Genomic DNA, 18,502 nt, shown 5'->3' with positions numbered 1-18,502 from the left:
TACCATGTCAGTTCGTCATTCCTCCAACTCAGTCTGCTGTAATGTGACATAACTGTAATGTCCTTTTCCATTTGTACTCCTGCAGCTGCTGCCAAGCCAGCGAGTTTGAAGCATGCGTCTCTCCAAAAATCAAAGACAAGTTGAACTTGTTACTCAGAGTGAGAGCAGATAGATGTCTCACTACGACAAACCTCCAAAATTTGCAGTGTTTGCACGGAAGGCAAGATAAATGTGATTCACTTGGTCATGAAGTTGCACTTCTCACAGTAGCGAGGTAGTGGCTTTTTGCACCATCAACCCTTAAATCACAGCGCATCCTGTGGTTTCTGGGTGTTTGGTGTATAAGGAAGGAGAGTATAGGGGCCCCACAACAAATCTTTGCACAAGATGTGCGCAGTAAATTAAATAGAATTTATGACACACCGATATACAATTTATTTGCTAAAAATCCCCATACATCCCAAAAGATTTGTGTGCGCTATAGTGAACTGGTTATTAACTGGAATGTGTAATCCATGTACGATCCGTTTTAATGGTTTGATTTTAGCACTAGAATGGCATAAAAATGACTTACTTTGTCGTTTAAACAACATAATACAGAAACAGGAAAACACACTTAAATTCTCCTGAGAGAAGCAGTGCAGTTTAGCTCCCAGCCATTAGTGAAACAATCCAATTCATCTCCCTGCTTACTCGACGTTTTCGATCCTTCATCCCTTTCCCACTTTTCCAACTATTCACACTCTTTTAACTTTTAACTGCTCGTTCATAATTTAAGCCAGAAACCTCATTTAAGCCTTAAAATGTTCCACATCTTTCATACGTTATGAGTTTTGTTCAACTTTTAAATCCTGTTCATGATTAAACTTTTCCCGCTTTTCCAACCCTTCACTCTCCTTCAGCTGCTTCTCCATACAAATTAAAAACCAGCAGTGCAGTTCTGTGTCCGCTTTTCAACATCTAGCATTCGCACCACATTTTTTAAATTTCTTCTGCTTAGTAAATGTTATAACTAACTAAGCTACAAGGTGGTGCACACAGCAGGCAATATACCTGCAAAACATTAGCATGTTAGCATGCCGACGATGCAAAGCGCATGGCTGCAGACTCTTTTTCTTTTATTTATGTGTATTATTAGAATTCTGCACCACTCATGGACTCTCCATAATGAACACCACACTCAAGCATGACGTGGTTCATATGTGTACCTGTTCCAGAATACTTTAAGCTAAAGATGGACGTGCTTGTTCGAGAGAAATGGATCTCCCCACGGATGGAATGGTAGCAGATTCATTATGAATGAGATTGCACAGAGGCATGAATCGAAATTGACATTTTTAATGCGATTACTGGCTAGCCCTGCAGTATAAGTGTGTTTGCCTGTGCTAAGCTGACCAAACCAAAGCAATTGTAAATGAAGATCAGTGATGATTCGGAGGATGAGCCTGCCTCTCCCGCTCCTTCACTATCAGTTTCTGTCTCATTGCTTTCTTGTTCTCATCGCGGCATCCTTTCTGCTCTTCATTTTTCTCCTATCGCTTCATTTGACTTGTGCTCTCCTGGGCTCTCCCTTTTTATCTCCTGCTCTCCCAGCGCCTTCCTTCTCTTATTCTCCTGCCTTTCATGTGTCCTTTTCCACTATCTAATGTCTGTCTCTGGTGTCGGTCTTAGAAAAAGCCTCCTATAGATCCATATATGCCATCTGGCTGCTCGCAGTCAACAGCCAATTCACAGCAAATGCCACTCCCCTCCTCACGCCTTTTAGCATTCTGAAATCTTGGCCCTAGAAAGTTTTGCAATTTGCAGAGACAGTGTTTTCCATTGACCAAGCCAGCTAACTAGCTAAGCATAGCTAATGTGAGCCTAATGAGTGCTTGGCTACGCTTGTGGTAATGCCTGTTTTGTTAACAGTGCAGGCAAGAACATTCCTTGAGGCACTGTAGCACAAAGGGATGCTAAATCCTTGGATTAATAACTAGATATACATTGAACATCTCATTAATTAGGTGGAATATCTGTATTTGTCCAGTACAACTAGAGCATGTCAATGTAGCGAATACTGATGGCTTGAAAACTTGGTGCCAATTCAAGCCTCTAAATTTGCAAGTGTTGTGCTACAAGATAACATGTTCTTTTGTGGACAACCAGTGCTTCTTACCTAAAATGCAAATGAAAAGGGGTTTTGCATAGTGGCTGGTTGGCAGGGATCTTTGTACCTGCACAACACTGAATTACTCCTGAACCCTTATCAACTTGTCTCTGCTGTATCATTTTGTAAATGCCACCAACCCTTTGTGGTCACATTCCCATAGAAATGTGCTCACTGCTATGGATATTCTGCGCTGACAATCCTTTGTAGTGTTTGCCTAACCTTGTGTTTTCATTGGAAATTGACTTTGTTGGTATTCTGTGTAGCAGCCTTACCAGATTCCACAATTCCTCATTTATCTTTACATGGTTAGCCCACTTTCTCTTAAGTGTCTCCCCTAGGATGTGAGGCATTTATAGGAAGAGAGAAGATGCATAGTATATCCATCTGTGACAGGGTGTTTCTGTCAGGAAAACATATAGCCTGGGGGGGAAATCAAAGACAGCAATAAAGTCATTATGGGAGATGCTGATTTTCTTCCCACAAATGGGAAATGAGAAAATCCACAGAACACACAGAGTGCCCCTCTAAGATCTACTTTGTGTTAGAAAAACACAAGAGAAAATAATTGAGAGGAGAAAATAAGTTTCATGTTCATGTTACAGGATAAAAATATATATGATATATAATATTATATCATATTATATATAATATTATATATATATATATTAACTCACTGTGGGCTCGGCTTTCACATTCATGGCTAGAAGTAGGGAGAACCCAAAAATGTCTTTTGTGCAGTATAACATAGTTATAATGCCATGAATCATAAAAAAGAACAGGTGCAAGTTAAATTTCTTTGATGATTCTTTTATAAAAATAGGGAAAGAAATGGGATCTATGCTACATTTTTCCAAGTGCCCTGAAATGTGACTGATGTTGGAGTCATTAAGTCATTTATGTTTTGCCAAGTCCACTGAGGAGCACAGGCTCAATTTGTCTGTGTTGTTTTGCAGGATCTGGTTTGTGCAAACAGCTTATTTCTTGGTGAAATTTTGAATGACACATGCAAAATGAAGTGATTTTGATGACGTATCACTCTTTTAAGCTTAGATTTGGTTATTTGTCCTTATGGAAGCGTACGTCACACCTGATTCATTCAAGGACTGTGAGAAATTTGATGTCTATTTCTTTTTTTCTTTTTTTTTCATAGTTTCTAGCCATGATTGATGGTGTAATTTTGGTGAAAGAAAACATGCTTTTCAAACCTGCCTGCAGGTGTCAGGTTTCAGAGGGTTAACGAAAGAAACCAAATTTAAAGTTGGCAAAACACTGTTATTAATTAGGAACTAGATTACGAATCTGAATTCGTTTATTAGATTCTAATTATGAAATGGGAACATTAATAAAGGTTGACCCACCTTGTCTCTCTTGGATCTGGATAATAGTGTCAATACACTCCTCAAATTTTAGTTCTTACGTTGGATACCAGCTGGGCAAAAAGCATTGCCTGAATTTTAGTTATGAATTATGACTACAAATCTGAACAGACATTGAATGCCAGTTTTTAATGCTTGACAATTTTAGAGTCTCTTCGCTACACACATATTTCTGTCAGCACCAAAAGAAAGTAATGAGTCTTCAGTGTCCAGCACTACTGTCTGTTTAGCCCACTGGTGCTTTTTACTACAACTTTTATGTTCAACGGACAGCACGAGAGAGCTTACCACCAGCTCACAGGCCTGGTGCAGCAGACTCAATTCTGAACACACAAAGGGGAAACCAGTCTTCTTGTGGAACAATGGTTCGTTGATCAAAGAGCTAATTTGCCAAAGAGAGTATATTCCTTTGAGGTTCTCTGTAGAGATATTACTGCCTTATGAGTGAGTCTGAGAGCAGCAGGAGAAACATAATGTTCCCTGCCATGTGAAGACTGGAACAAGAGTTCTCCAAGTTCATAAACTCAGTCTCAAATGTATAATGAATGGAGACGCTCCGTATTTTGTGTCTGCTTGGTGTCACTCTTGCTTCTCCAGTTTCGTAGTTGTGTTAATCTTATGAAATATTTATTAGGCCCGGTATACATCGTAGGTTTAAAATAAAGTTGCAAGGCTCCAGTGTCGGTGCAGACCTATATGCTTTTAAGTCATGATGCATGCAGGCAATCTATGCAGAGGCTCTGGAGTTGTGATGAAATTTAGAAGAGCTTTGTGATCTAATTACGTAGCTGTGGGAGGAAGACATACTGCATATCTGTACATTCATGCCAAGAAGTGCAGGCCTCAAAATATGCCCATTCCCCCTTATGTGAATCATGCCAATGCTGTTATATAAGCAAAGACAGGCCTGGGAATATTTTTTGTGTTCAATATTTAATGCTCCTACCAATTTATATTCAGTTCATGCTCAGGCAAACACACACACAAATTGAAGCCTCTGTTTCTGTCCTTGTTTTTAACATGTTTTTTGTGTACCCTCTCTGTGAAAGGCCATTTTTAATGAGTCATTATGCCATTTATTTGGAAGTGTGTCGTGGATGTGTTTGCAGCCCGTATTAGGGCCTGTCTGTGGCAGTTAGAGAAGCCACTTTAGTCTGACAGAACACAGGCCTCAAACTTGTTTCTACGTAAATCAGGGGTTTATGCACACACACACACTGACAAAAAAACTCTCCTCGGGTTTTAAGACTGAAAGAGAGTGAAGGTTTTGTCTGCCAGGCATATCCCTTCTGGTGAGATGAGATTAGCTGGGGCTCTGTGTGTTTGTGTGTGTGTATTTGTGTGTGTGTGTGTATGTGTGAGAGACAGAGAGAGAGAGAAAAGAGTGAGTGTGTATGAGAATGCACATTTCTTTTTATTGTTTTATTTGAATCCCCATTAGTTGCCACTGTTAGATCACTTCCTTTTCTACTGTTCACAGGAACTCATACGTGTGCTTTTTCCTGTGGGTGGGTACACGTGTGTTTGCATGCTCGTGTCTGTATGTTTTCCACCTTTGTTCACACATGCAGGTGTCATGCATGTGTCTTCGTGAATGGACAGTTGGCCTTGAAGTGTATGCAGGTCTGGCAGTGCCCAAGGGCTTTCTGTTGCCCAGGCAGGTGACCTTCGTAATCAGCTATGCTCCACCTTCCACCCAGGGCTTCTGCCAAGCAGGACTCAGCCTGAAGGGGCCTATGCCAGACCACCAATCCAGGTCCTTGCATCAGCCTCTGGCTGTACACAGCCTTGATAGAAAGGAGCTTACCTTGGCCTTTAAGCAAGGACAGGCAAAGAGCAGCTGTCAGTCACAAAAGCTGGACTCGGTGAGGTTGAGGGATTTGGATTCATGCTGGAAACAGAACAGGAATTAATATAATAAGGCTCAGGAATGATGCTGAAATATCAGCATCACAACATAATATTTGTATTTTTCACAGAGAATTGTAATGTATAGTTATCTTAGTAAAAAGAACAACTGTAAACCTACAAATGTTTGTCAGTTATTTGACCGATCCAACAGAATACAGATAAATATCTGATGCCTCCAACCTCCATATACTTAAAAAAAGAAAACAGAATAAAAGGTGAAGGTTGTATTACCTGAACAGGTAAATCTGATTTCCATCAGAACTAAAAATACCGCTGTGGCTTTTTTAATCCGACAGACAAACAGTTATTGACACAAGGCTTGAAGCAGTCGTCTAGTATTGACACATTCAAAAATCAAAAAGCACACGTTTGCTTAAAAGAGCTTTACAGTCTGTACAGCACCCCACAGTCCACGGTTTTAAAAAAAAGCTGAACTGGGCTCCATGTTTACTAAACGACAAAGTGACATCATCTGGCGAGGTGCGTTGGCCACTGTAAGCACACATGGTGGATTACTTTGTAACGTGAACAGTGTATTTCAACTGTTTACCTCACGACGGTCGCACCGAGGGATGAAGTCATATCTGATGCAGTGCTGTAACTTTCCACAGTGGTAAAATCCTCTCAGAGAATTATAAACCACTGTGCAGTGTCTTGGTGTCTGATAAGCATTCAAAATCAAGGATATACATACTACAAATCCTGTTCTTCCTGGATTATATTTCATGTCTCCTCAGTACCTGAGCAGCTGAATACATGGAAATTTGAACACTTGCTGCTTTTCTGTGTGTTGGACCATCGGTCAGGCAAAACAAGCTGAAGTCATTACTTTGGGCTGTCTCTTTCACTAGTTTCAATGGTTGAATAGACAAAACTAATGTTTGCTTTAATGATAATAAGCATAATCATGAGCCACAGCCCTAAACCCGAGTCGTGCTGTCAAAAAAAAAGTATTGAATCCTGAATGTCTTATACACTGTTTACTCCTCTTTGTACTATCCAGGAGAGGCCCATGATAAGGACGTCCAGGTTGTGGAGTTGCCTATCGTGGACAGTCTCCACCCTCGGCCCCCCTACCTGCCCCTGGCGATCCCTGAGGACCTGGCCCCACGCCTGCATCGTCTGCACGGCGACCCCTCCGTCTGGTGGGTGTCCCAGTTCGTCAAGTACCTGGTGCGCCCGCAGGCGTGGCTGGAGAAGGAGATCCAGCAGAGCACCGCCAAGCTGGGCTTTAAACACCCCATCATCGGGTAAGGACACTGAGCCGTCACTCCTCGCCGTGCGTGGCTTCGTCTTCTCCTCTTTCTGTGGCTATAAACACGTAAATAATAATCACTTTGTCTCTATAGCAAATCTCTACAATTTCGAGGTGCTTCACAATCAAAGCAAACAGAAGGCATAGGAAGAAGAAAACAAAACATAGCCGTAAGGGCTGCGGTGCAATACAAACACTGCTTTGGGTGAGGTTAATACAAGGTTAATACAATAGTATTAAAAGTAATTTAATTTGATGCAAGTGTTTTGTTTGGTTAATTTCCTACCTTTATCTTTGTAAAGCTTTTGCTTGTTCATTACTTCACTGCTTTACACTCATACAGCTCATATTCATGCAAATCAACTTGTTCAAGAAATGTCATCATTCTGCACTCATCACTCCGTTTTTCTAATAGCGGTGATATGATATGTCTCATTCTGCCTCCTTTCATGTATTAATGTCCCCATGAGGTTTTTTTTTTCGTCTGTAGTCTGGTCTAATCCCAGTCATTAAATAATGAGGATCTGGATACCAAATCCTGATCTGACTTATATTGTTGTTACAGCAGTTAAAAATCTGAATACTGAATAAATGGCTGACTGACTTTAAAACCAGTAAAACCGAACAGAGGAAGAAAGAGAAGCTTATAACACAGTTAATGAACGCATTAAAAATGAAGAGCCTGGCAGCTTTTCTTTTATCTTCAATGGCCTTTGTTAATGAAAGGATAAGACTGCCTATATTCTATATTTTTTTGACTATTGTCAACAAATCCCATGAAAAGACCAAAAACAACAATGATTATATCCTTCCAGCAATTATTGTCTGTGTGACCAAAGCCTGATATAGTTTATTTCTCCACAGTGCTATTGTTGTCAAAAAACTATTAAAAACCCATAAATGAGCCGCGCTCTTGCACCAGATGACATGCTGCTTAATTATAAGGAACAGTTTAGCAAGTTTATTTTGAGTTAACCCCTCATACACCATGCCGGTGCCATAAATACTCACTAGTATTAATCATACTCCTGCCTTATATTTGAGGCCAATTTTTAAAGATTACGTTTTCATTAGGATTGATCAGACTAGAGGTTGAGCGCCACAGACAGGAGAGGAGTCACTAAGTATTGAGTGACAGAATAACACGTTATTGGTTTTGATCTTTGTTGACAATAAGAAAAAGATCATGCTATGCTATGCTAGCTGCTCTGCAAGGCTGTACGATGCTAACATCAGCATGCTAATGTGCTCACAATGACAATGCTAACATGCAGATATAACGTTTACCATGTTTGCCATGTTAGTGTAGCATGTTAGCATGCTAAAATGTGCTGATTAATTGCAAAGTGCATCTGAAGATTCGGGAACGCTGCTTGTTCAGCAGGTATTTGGCCGTAAGCTATAAAGTCAACAATTTAAAATTTTGACCTGACGATGGCACTAAATGGAAGGTTAGGGGATAACTAAAGTTATTGTAGGACAACATGGATGTCTGTAGCAATCAGTCCAATAGTTGCTGAGACATTTCACTCTAACCACAAATATCAACCTGATGGTGGCGCTAGATGTCAAGTCAGCAAGCAGAAGTCAAAGTCATGAATGTTATAAATACTTGTCAAGTAAATAATAGTTGTTGAGATATTTCAGTGTGGACCAAAGTGGTGGACGGACTGGCCGACCAACTCTGCCATCCTCAGCCATGTCGCCGGTGTGTCTAACACGAGGGAATAATGGCGTCCTTATCCTTTAACAATCACTTCCGCACTGCAGACAGGATCTGCTCCACATTTCGTACAAAGCACCTCAGTGTCCTAAAATCTGAATACACCACCTAGATATTATTTTTCTCGAAACTTGGCATAAATGGTGCAGATGTGATGACACGAACCGTTCTAAATATGCCATTATTAGGTCCGATTTCAGACCTCGATATTGTCTCGGCTTCGGTTGTGACTACTCAGCATTGTGCCGTCTCCAGGGGGGGCTTCTGCTCTCACAGCTTGAAACTGATTCAGGACCTCTTTTGGTCCAGTACAGTATAATTGGAAAAGTTTTCATCAGCGTGAGATGCTCAGTTCCCACGAGGGCCACTGCTCGTGGGAATGTATGCAGCACTGCTACTGTAAGCAACTCCAGATAGCAGCTTCTAAGAGGTGGGTTGGGCACGTTTAGCTGTTTATTTACTCGTTTAGTTCTCTCTGTATCCCTGTCAGGCGCTAAGTCAACGAACATTCATGTGCTGTCTGCCAGCCTCTCTTCACTCATAAATAATTCCACCCGTCTTTGAGCAGCGTTTCAAACCTGGATCAAATACTTGGCAAATAATTTTCCTCTGTTGTCTAGAAGAGAGGAGGGAGGGGATTTACCATATTAGGACAATGCACATAATTACTGGTAAACTGTCAGTCATGGGAAAGTATGGGAAATGACTTTCAGGTACTTGTCTAAAGTTTCTGCACCGTCCCGTGAGGCTGGCTCCAACCTCCTGGTAAAGGAAGTAGTTTAAAACGAACGCTAGGAGTTATATTCTAATAGTTTCTGAATCAGCCTGGTTTAGTTCTGTCATCCCCTTCATATCGCTCACATCCATATGTTCATAGCCTCTGTGCCGGCTTCTCGCCCTTCATAACTCCTCTTTTTCCTCACCTTCTTCTTAACATTTTGCTGCGAGCGACTGTCGCCGTTCCTCCTCACTCTTCCTGTCCTGCTCTGTTTAGTTCTCACTCCCTCTTGTTACGCTCCCTCTCTTTTTTCTCCGTCTCTCAGATGCTCCTCTCTTTGGTTTTTACCTCTCCTCCTTTCATCACCCAGGCAGCTTCCGTCTCTTTCTCCAAACCCTCTCTGACTCTCCTCCCCCTTTTCTTTCCCTTGTTTTTTTTTTTTTTTTTTAATTTTCTGTGACTCATCCCAACTTTTTCAGTCACCTCGTCCTCTCACATCCTCTCATTTGTGATCGTTGCTCCGTCTTCTATCTGTTCATCCTGCTGCAAGATTTTTAAAATTTTTAGATTTCACACTCACCTCTCCCTCACGTTCCCCGGGCGTGCATCCCTACCCACAATTCTCTCGCTCTCATGGTGTTACACTCGTCTCTATCACAGTTCTTTGTGTTTCCCCCTCCACACACTCATATATCCCACCCTTTTTCTCCCTTCATATCACTGGGGAGAGGGTTATTGAAATGTAGTGCTGGGTAGAACAAAGTTTTTATCCCTTTTTCCCCTTCCCTCCTCAGCTCTTGATACATCCACTCCTCTCTGCACTGATGTTGCAACAAAGTGCCTGTGTGCTTCTATCAGCACTGTGGGGGAAGGCGATATGTGTGTGTATGGAGGAGCGTGAGCGGGGCGGGGGGGTGAATGTGAGATGAAAAAATGGGGTTGAAAGAGATCCATAGTGTCAGTGCAAGAGAAAAGCAGGAGGGCGGCAGCAGTGGGAGATGCAGGCCTTGATGGAGAGAGTACCAAGAGGGATAGGAAGGCAGCTTGTCCCCAGAGCACCCGGCAACCGCAGGCCGACCCCCACATGTCTCAGCCACCACCAGCACCACTCTCTCCCTGCTGCTCCCCCAGGACGCGAGCTGCAGGAAGGCTCCAACTAAAAGCAGCTATCAGCACAGCTCCATCCTGCCACCATTTAATGCTCCCTAATGGTAGTAAGGACAGAGAGAGAAAAAGAAAGTAGGGTTAGTGCTTCTATTGTAGATACCAGAGCAGCGTTATCGCCATGGCAATGCACTTACCACAGGGCAAATTTAGTATTTATTTAATCTATAACATCTTGTTTCTGGTCTATTCTGTGTGAATAATACTTACAATTTATTGTGTACAATGCATATTTAATCACAATAATAGTAAGAATTTCACAATTTACAGCATTAACTCTCCTTTTGGCTATGTTTTGGTCTCCACCCAAAAAGTAATCTGCTCATCAATGAATGGCAAGAGATTTATCTTTTTTTTGCCCAATAACAATGACTAATTCTCGTCAGAAAGGTCTCAGATATAACCAGTGCAGGGTTAAGTAAGGAAGACGTGACTTCCCAAAATTCCGCCGGGCACTTAGCATCTGAGCTCCGTCCGCGTCACTTATGATGGAGCTGATTGTTGTCATTCTAGACAATGCGTGCTGTTCCAACGGGCGCTTTTCAGAAGCATGTCCCCGCTTTGCTCCATGGAGAATACATGCCGTGTCTATTTTTGACAGATGACATGTTGATTTGCACAGAGCAGGTCAAGCCAGACAGGAAGCCAGACACAGGAGCAGTGTAGAGAATCCAGTAAACTTTCAAAATAAAACACCCTGTGCAGACTCCCAATCGTAAACCAATATTAAATCGGACCGAATATAAAGGAAAAATGGACAAATCAGCAAAACCTGTGCAAGTGCAAAAAAAGTAGGCACACAAAGCGCTCTGCTTCTGAAACGCAGCCAGTGAGGACGGAGAACCTCCAGCAAGCTTGTCTGAGCCGGAGACTGCAGTAACAACTCGGCTGCTCTCTTGCAGGGACAGCAGGAGTCTTTCCTTCTCTAAATACCTCAAACTATGTTTATTTACCATGGCATAATGTAGAAAATGGTGGTCCAAACAGTTCAAAAGTTCACGCTGTTGATTGTAGTCGATTATTGGGACCTACAGTCACTTTCTGCCATTTGCTACATGTTGACTCCTCTAAAACCACTCAAGTGAACCAACAGTTACGTTTGAGCCTTAAAATTTGTGTGATGAATGAAGTGATATGACCACAACGGTCCCAAGATCTCAATCCAGTTGAGCCCCTGTGGGAGATTGTGGAGCGATGTGTCCATCACCAACGTTTGAACGCCATGTGAGAGAGCATCTTGTCGGGAAATGGTGTTCATCCCTCCAGTTCCGCAGACAGTCTATGCTAAGAGAGCTGCAGCTGTTCTGGAGGCTCTTGGTGGCCCATCACCTTATTAAGACACTTAATGTTGGCCTTTCCTTCAATTCATCACCCACCTGTAATCATGAAGCGTAAAGGTAAATCTCAAGACCGACTGTGCCATGTTTTGATGGCAAAGTACATATTGCGTAAGCAGCAATTTTACAGCAAGTGCAGGATAGATGTGAGCTGTTTTCTAGAGATTTAGATGCTAACGGCAGCTGCAGTTCGAAGGCCAAGTAGCCCAGAGCTGCTGGATTCTTCGTCAGCTGGGGTCAGTGTCAAATGAAAAAAATGTGTTCCGCCTATATGTTATTGTCACAATCCGGTCGGATCAGCACTTGCTGTGTCTCGTGTGGGTGTGTTTGATGTCTTTAATGTATGCTCTTACGCCCACCGCGAGGATTGCCCTGCCTTGCCAGTGTACTGTATGAATAGCGAGAAATGAATTGAATTATTGTGGCACTCGTGTGGGAGAGTGCTGAGGGAGGAGATGGCTGAGAGCGAAGCAATGCCTCAGCACGGCCTCCGCTGCTCTGACAGAGAGAGAAAAGGCCAAGACAAAAAGAGGGTTCACAGGGCCAAAAAAAAAACCCCAGCAGACATGAAAGAGGCCAGGGAGCAGGAGAGACAGACCCTGACAAAGGATGGAAAAGCCCGGAGTCGAGACCCCTGTCTGATCAGAGAGACGGAGCCCAATGAAAGACTCCGACACCCCTGCCACCCACTCACCCAGTTGTTCTCACTTCATTCTTTGGCTTTTATTTGCCGCGTAAATAAAGGGTCTGTTTCTCCGGCAAGCATCCCCAATACTCTCTGATTGATCGCTCGCAAGTGGTAGAAATTAGGTACAGCCTGCTTATTCTCCTCCTCTGAACCTCTGATTCTTTCCCTTTGACTTTTTCCATCGCTGCCTAGTTCTCACAAAAGAGTTAGAGGCAGCCCTGAGGTTAGAGAAGCTGTTTGAAGCCCCCAAGCAAGTGGAAAATCCTGAATGGGGGGGGTGAAAGACTAATACTCTTCTTTAAAAAGGCTCCTGACCCTCTATGTTCCACAGGAGCTGCCCCCTTGGTCGGCAGTAGACAGCTGGTTGCACCGGGCAGCTCCCAGAAGAGACTGTGTGAGTGTGGAGGAAGAGGTGGGGGAAGTGGTCACTCGACAAGCAAAGGTTGAAAATTTTATTTTTTTTACTCTCAGATTTTGAGTTTCCATTTGCTCCTCGAGGCCAGAAGTCACAATGCAGATGTGGCCGGGCAGTTTTGTAATTGAATAGCTCTGAATGGAATAAAATTGGCAACACTCTCTTTGCTTACTACTGAAAACACATACAGTCGTGTCGCTTATTTCGCCTGTCTGTCTTGCTCAAACTTCCTCCCGCTCTGTCACCGTTTGCCTTTTCTTTTCCCCCATTTCTTTTCCTTTTGTCCCATCAGTTCCTTTGTTTGCGATTATATCAACAATGGAAAGATTCACCAAATGTGCCATTCAAGCTGAAGTGCAGAGAAAGAGAAAAGAGCCACTGTTGTGGACAAGTGTTACAACACATGAATGCACGTCAATGAATAAACAGACTGTGGAGTTAAAGCCAGGTTCTCTCAACAAGAATAAAAGACTTTAAATGAAATACATGCATGTAAGCCGCTGCTCAGAAGTTTCAAATCGCCTGCCACAAAAGCTTGATTGAGTCAGAATGGTCTTTCATGCTTTCAGGTTGAAAGTCCTCCTTACAAATGGATGCTATTCCGTATGAAAGGTTTGTAAAGAAAATGTTTTGTACACAGGGAAATAAACGCTACAATGGTTGAACCAGACTGACACCTGAAAAGGCAGAAAGAGACAAAGATTCCTCGGAGCAACAGTGAAATAAGAATATAAGAAGTCAGCAGTCGCCCGTCAAAGAAACTGGAAGCTTAGCATTGAAATCTGTGCAGATTTAAACAGGAGCAGCTTCCTGTTTCAGTGTCAAGTCCATAATAATGCCTGGAACAGGCTGGAATAAACAGGTTTGTTGCTATAGCAAAGCTGTTCTTCAAACGAAATACATTCGTTCTGTGTATTCTGCAGTTTTTTGGCTGTGTTAATATGGACGTTACTAAAGAAAAGAGGAAAAACACCAATAAAACTTTTGAACAATGTGTACGTCAACCGTCCTCAGAGTTATTGATTCGTGATTTTTCTTCACCTTGTTTTCCTTACTTATGACTCATTTGTAGCTTATGTGCTCTTTGACGCAGTGCTTTAGTCTACAACACTTTACAAATCCTCTGTGTCTTTTCCATTTTGTCTAAGCGCTCTTTCCTGAATGTGTCTGTGTCTGGAGGAAGCAGACAAGATGCCTTTTTTACTTGACATCTCACTTTGTAATTCAGGCTTACAATGGCTGTATTTCTGAAAGAAAAACTGCACAGCTCCGGTCTGGTATGGATGCTTTGGGTCCAGGATTTGACGACCTCGGAATGAGACTCAACAGTGGAAGCATACTCTGCCTCATGCACTACTGTCAGGATATAGTGACAGTTTCAGCAATAATGGCAAAAAGTCATTTTACTCAAAGTTACCTACTGAACCTTAAAAGCAGCGAAAAGAGTCCACCGGTGGCTTCAAGGCTGTTTTGCTTTACAGCACAAACTTACAGTTTTTCACTGTGTAAAAAAAAAAAAAGACTTTCTTGCTGTTTGAGTGGAAGACACTTGGTGGAATGAGTATAAGGCCTCTGTCATATTGATGTATAGATATTAAAAATGCCTGTGATAACTTTACAAACGCATCGGTTTGAGGGGTTTTGGTGCGACGACCTGGCGAAGCGTTTGGCAGCTCAGCTCGGCCACCCACCACAGACAAGTTTGATGTGTAGCAGCACTTCATGAATTTTCATCACCTTTAAATTGTGTTTAAGTTTGTCAGGACAGTTTTTCTCCCACCATCCAGACTCACCAAGTCTTGCACAGGTGCATTAGTTTACATACATTATTGTGTTCGCCTTCCCTGCTAGCTTCCAGCGCCATTGTCCGAAACTCAAACCCAAACCGAAAAGCAGTGAAATGGAATGAAAAGCTTCTCGCTCACAGTAGTTGTAAGGTGCTGGTCTGTAACCTGGTCTGTGCCCCTGTCTGTCTGTCTGTAGAGTCCACGTGAGGAGGACAGATAAAGTTGGGACGGAGGCGGCCTTCCACCCCATCGAGGAGTACATGCTGCATGTGGAGGAGCAGTTCCAACATCTGGCCAGACGTGTCCACGTGGACAAGAAACGAGTTTACCTGGCCACTGACGATCCCTCCCTGCTGCAGGAAGCCAAAACCAAGTCAGTGTCCAGGAGTGTGTGTGTGTGTGTGTGTGTGTGTTTGTGTGTATAAACATCCATGAGCCAAACTTTCCAGTGGAAAGTCTCTCGACTTTATCGGACTCCCGCCTTGTCGTCCCTCCCAGGTATCCAGACTACGAGTTCATCAGTGATAACTCCATCTCGTGGTCGGCAGGCCTTCACAACCGCTACACCGAGAACTCGCTGAGAGGCGTCATCCTGGACATCCACTTCCTGTCTCAGACTGACTTCCTGGTCTGCACCTTCTCCTCGCAGGTCAGTCCGCTCTCTCTCTCTGCATAAAATGGTATTTAGATCTTTTTTTCTCATGAAGCTGAAGGTTGGGGTGGTTTTGACGTTAAAGCAACACGGAAAGCTGACTGGAATTTTGATGTGTGCTTGGTAGAAGATAAGCAACGTCAGCTTTATAAGGAAAAAAGGGATTACTGTCATTGTTTTGGGGCATTTGTTGTTTTACACATTTATAGGAATGAAGTAATTTCCATCAGTCATGTTTAACAAACTACTGAAGACACAGAAATAAACTCTGAACACAAGGCCCACTACCTGGAAATGTTCTTGAGCTTTCATCTCATGGTTTGCTCAGTTGTCATGGAGATCACGTGATCTAAGTGCGACCACCTCTTGTCACATGACCGAACTTCCATACTCAGGTCACATGATAGCAATTTAACCATTTCTATGAAAGCTTCTTAAATAGGACTTTCAATCTCAACAATGTGTTTTGTTGTTGAATTAACAACAGTGATAAGTTAAGAACTGTATTACAGTTAATGAAGAAGAATAGAATAAATAACCACATGACCCTGACTTCAAGAGCAGGCACGGAAATACAAATAAAAAATCAGATTAAAAAAAAAATATGAACACACAAAAATCGGTCAAATTGATGAAAGCATTTGTGGTAAATTGTGAAGAAGTACTCATGTATTTTGTTGAGTGAGAACAGTAAAAGCACAGTGTAGAAATACTCTATCCAGAATGGTTCATTTGACAATAACATATTCTGTTTTCCTGGGTAATAATTATTGATTTATTAATGTGTTCATCACACTGCTGGCTAGTTTAATCTATAATAATACATCCGCATTTATTAGCTTATGCTAATTGTGCTAATAATATGAATCTGTAAAGTAACTAGTAACTAATATTGTCAGATAAGTGCAGTAGAAGTATAAAGTCACATCAGTCATTAAATGAAAATACTCAAGTAAAGTACAAGTACCTCCAGATTTTGCTTAAAGGTATACTTTAAGGAACTTGGATGCATGCTGCTTACAGCCTGTACCTGGTCGCTACCTTCTCAGAAAGTCCTCACCGCTGCTATTGGCTGGGGGCAGAGGGGAGAGTCTCTGCAGATAAATGCACCACCACACACTTGTAGTGAGTCATAAGTGATGATTGAGGAGGATAAATTTTAGTCTGTACATTGCTTTGCAGGAAAAACATGCATAGGATGCCTTTAAGTACAGTACTTGAGTATGTGTAGTTAGTTACTTTCCACCAGAGCTAGAATACGTCTACAGATCTAAAATATGAATCCCTGGTTCTGTGTCCGTCTCAGGTTTGCCGTGTGGCCTATGAGATCATGCAGATGCTGCATCCAGACGCCTCCTCTTTCTTCTACTCCCTGGATGACATCTACTACTTTGGAGGACAAAACGCCCACAACCAGATCGCCATCTACCCCCACCAGCCGCGCAACAGCGAGGACGTTCCCCTGGAGCCCGGCGACGTGATCGGCGTAGCCGGCAACCACTGGAACGGATACTCCAAAGGCGTCAACCGCAGACTGGGCCGCACCGGCCTCTACCCTTCCTACAAGGTCAAAGAGAAAATAGAGACCGTGAAGTACCCGACGTACCCCGAGGCAGACAAAATGCTCAACTCTCAAAAGAAGTAAAGGAGGAAATGAAAAAAAAAAAGAAAAAAAGACGAGGAGGAGTGAGGAGAAACACGCAGACTCCGATTCCAGGGAAGGAGGCTGCTTTTGTACAGAAGAGAGAGGCGTACTCAGTGCGCTAAGCTGAGAAGAAAAGAAGAAGCCTGTACCCAGGGGTGATAGGAATGAGAATGCACTCTGTGTGTTTATGTGAGAGAGAGAGTGTGTGTGTGTGTGTGTGTGTGTGTGTGTGTATGTGCGTGTGTGTGTGTGCACACTTGTGTAAATGCCTGTGCATATGTCAGGTCATGGAAGACTTGCACCCTACCACCACTCCCCCGCCCGACGCTCTGACATTGGGTCTGTAGAGACGTAGACGTTGAACATTGATTTTAAATAAAGCAAGAAAACAATTAAAATCCACACAACTGACCAAGCTCGCTCTCCAGAGACAAGACTGGGACTACTGTAAGACTGGACCCCCAGAGTTAGCTTCGAATCAATGAGGAAAAAAAAATATGACAAACTGGAAAAGGTGTTTTGATTTTTATTTAATTCTTTTCAGTGGTTTTTGATTCTAATATTGCCTTTTTTCCTCCCTTTTTCTCCTGTTTTTTTTTTGTTGACTGAATGTACTGTATCCTCTTGCCATGCTCACTGCTGCCCCCCCTCCCCACCACCACCGCCACCTCCTCCTCCTCCTTTTCCTCCACTCACTGTGCTTCCACCATCTCGTCTTTACATGTGCAATTAATTTTAAAATACCATACTGTGCTTTTAAATGAGTGTTTTTAAAGGTCTTAATTTTGTGTGCAAGGGGCTCGTGCATTGTATACTGTACAGTGTGTGTGTGCGTGTGTGGAGGGATGCGTGCGTGTGCGTGTGTGTGTGTGTGATCGAGCGTGTGCGTGCTGTTTAAGTCTAAGGGGCCATGTCACGACCTGGTGCCTGGCTCTTGGTGAGCGGTGCGTGTTTTTATTTCCGGCTTTCCTCCCGACTGAGTAGTGTTTGTGTGGCCGGCGGGAGACTGGCGGCGACCGTGGGGGCTGTCCACAGCCCCCAGCACTTGGAACAATGGTGAACTCCAGTCATTCCGCTGGTGACCTCTAGTGAACAATGGTAAGATTATGTGGAGTATGGTGAACTCATGGTGCACGCACACACCACAGACACAGGAGCCGTCCCGAGGCTCACCAAAAGAAGCACTCCACCGAGAATAATGTCCTTTTTCGGCATCTCTGCAGTCTCTTCTGTCCATCTGTTTGTTTGTTTTTTTACTTTTAACATCGCTGTTTTAAAATAAATGAGGAAAAATATGCCTATGTTTAAAAATGATAATGCTATATCAAACTCAGAGTCCCCATCATGAAGGCTTTTTTTTTTTTCATAACTTATGTTCTTGGGCATTGTCTTTGATAACCACAGATCAAATAAACTTGAGAAACCAACACAGCTTTTTTTTTTTCTTTTTTTTTTTCCATTTTCAGTCTGATTCTGTTCGCCATCTGCTCCTCCATCTCTTAACGGGCCACACCTGCTCGTTCAATCAGGCTGCGCGCGCTTCAACGACATTACGCGCGATCCAAACTGAAAATCAAGGCTTTTTTCACATTTGAAGTGTTCATTTCCTGAAGGGTATCCATCTATTTTTGAAGAGTAAAAGTCATTACCTTAAGTTCATCTTTTGATTTCTCCATAAA

At 42.7% G+C, this 18,502-nt stretch overlaps 1 protein-coding gene across 1 annotated transcript in view; it reads left to right on the top strand.

Moving 5' to 3' along the window:
- The window catches only part of fut8b (fucosyltransferase 8b (alpha (1,6) fucosyltransferase)), an 83,584-nt gene extending 65,414 nt beyond the window's left edge, over window positions 1-18,170 (top strand). Inside the window, exons 7-10 of the mRNA XM_041958548.1 lie at window positions 6,443-6,689; window positions 14,723-14,899; window positions 15,025-15,175; window positions 16,485-18,170. Coding sequence (XP_041814482.1) covers window positions 6,443-6,689; window positions 14,723-14,899; window positions 15,025-15,175; window positions 16,485-16,823 — 914 coding nt within the window. The 3' untranslated portion in view covers window positions 16,824-18,170. The remainder of the gene's footprint in view (window positions 1-6,442; window positions 6,690-14,722; window positions 14,900-15,024; window positions 15,176-16,484) is intronic.
- The last annotated feature ends 332 nt before the right edge of the window (window positions 18,171-18,502 follow it).

The sequence above is a fragment of the Chelmon rostratus genome, chromosome 18, assembly GCF_017976325.1.
Source record: "Chelmon rostratus isolate fCheRos1 chromosome 18, fCheRos1.pri, whole genome shotgun sequence".
Classification (NCBI taxonomy): Eukaryota; Metazoa; Chordata; class Actinopteri; order Chaetodontiformes; family Chaetodontidae; genus Chelmon; species Chelmon rostratus.
The sequence above is the reverse complement of the archived record's forward strand: the minus strand, read 5'-3'. Positions and strand labels throughout refer to the sequence as shown.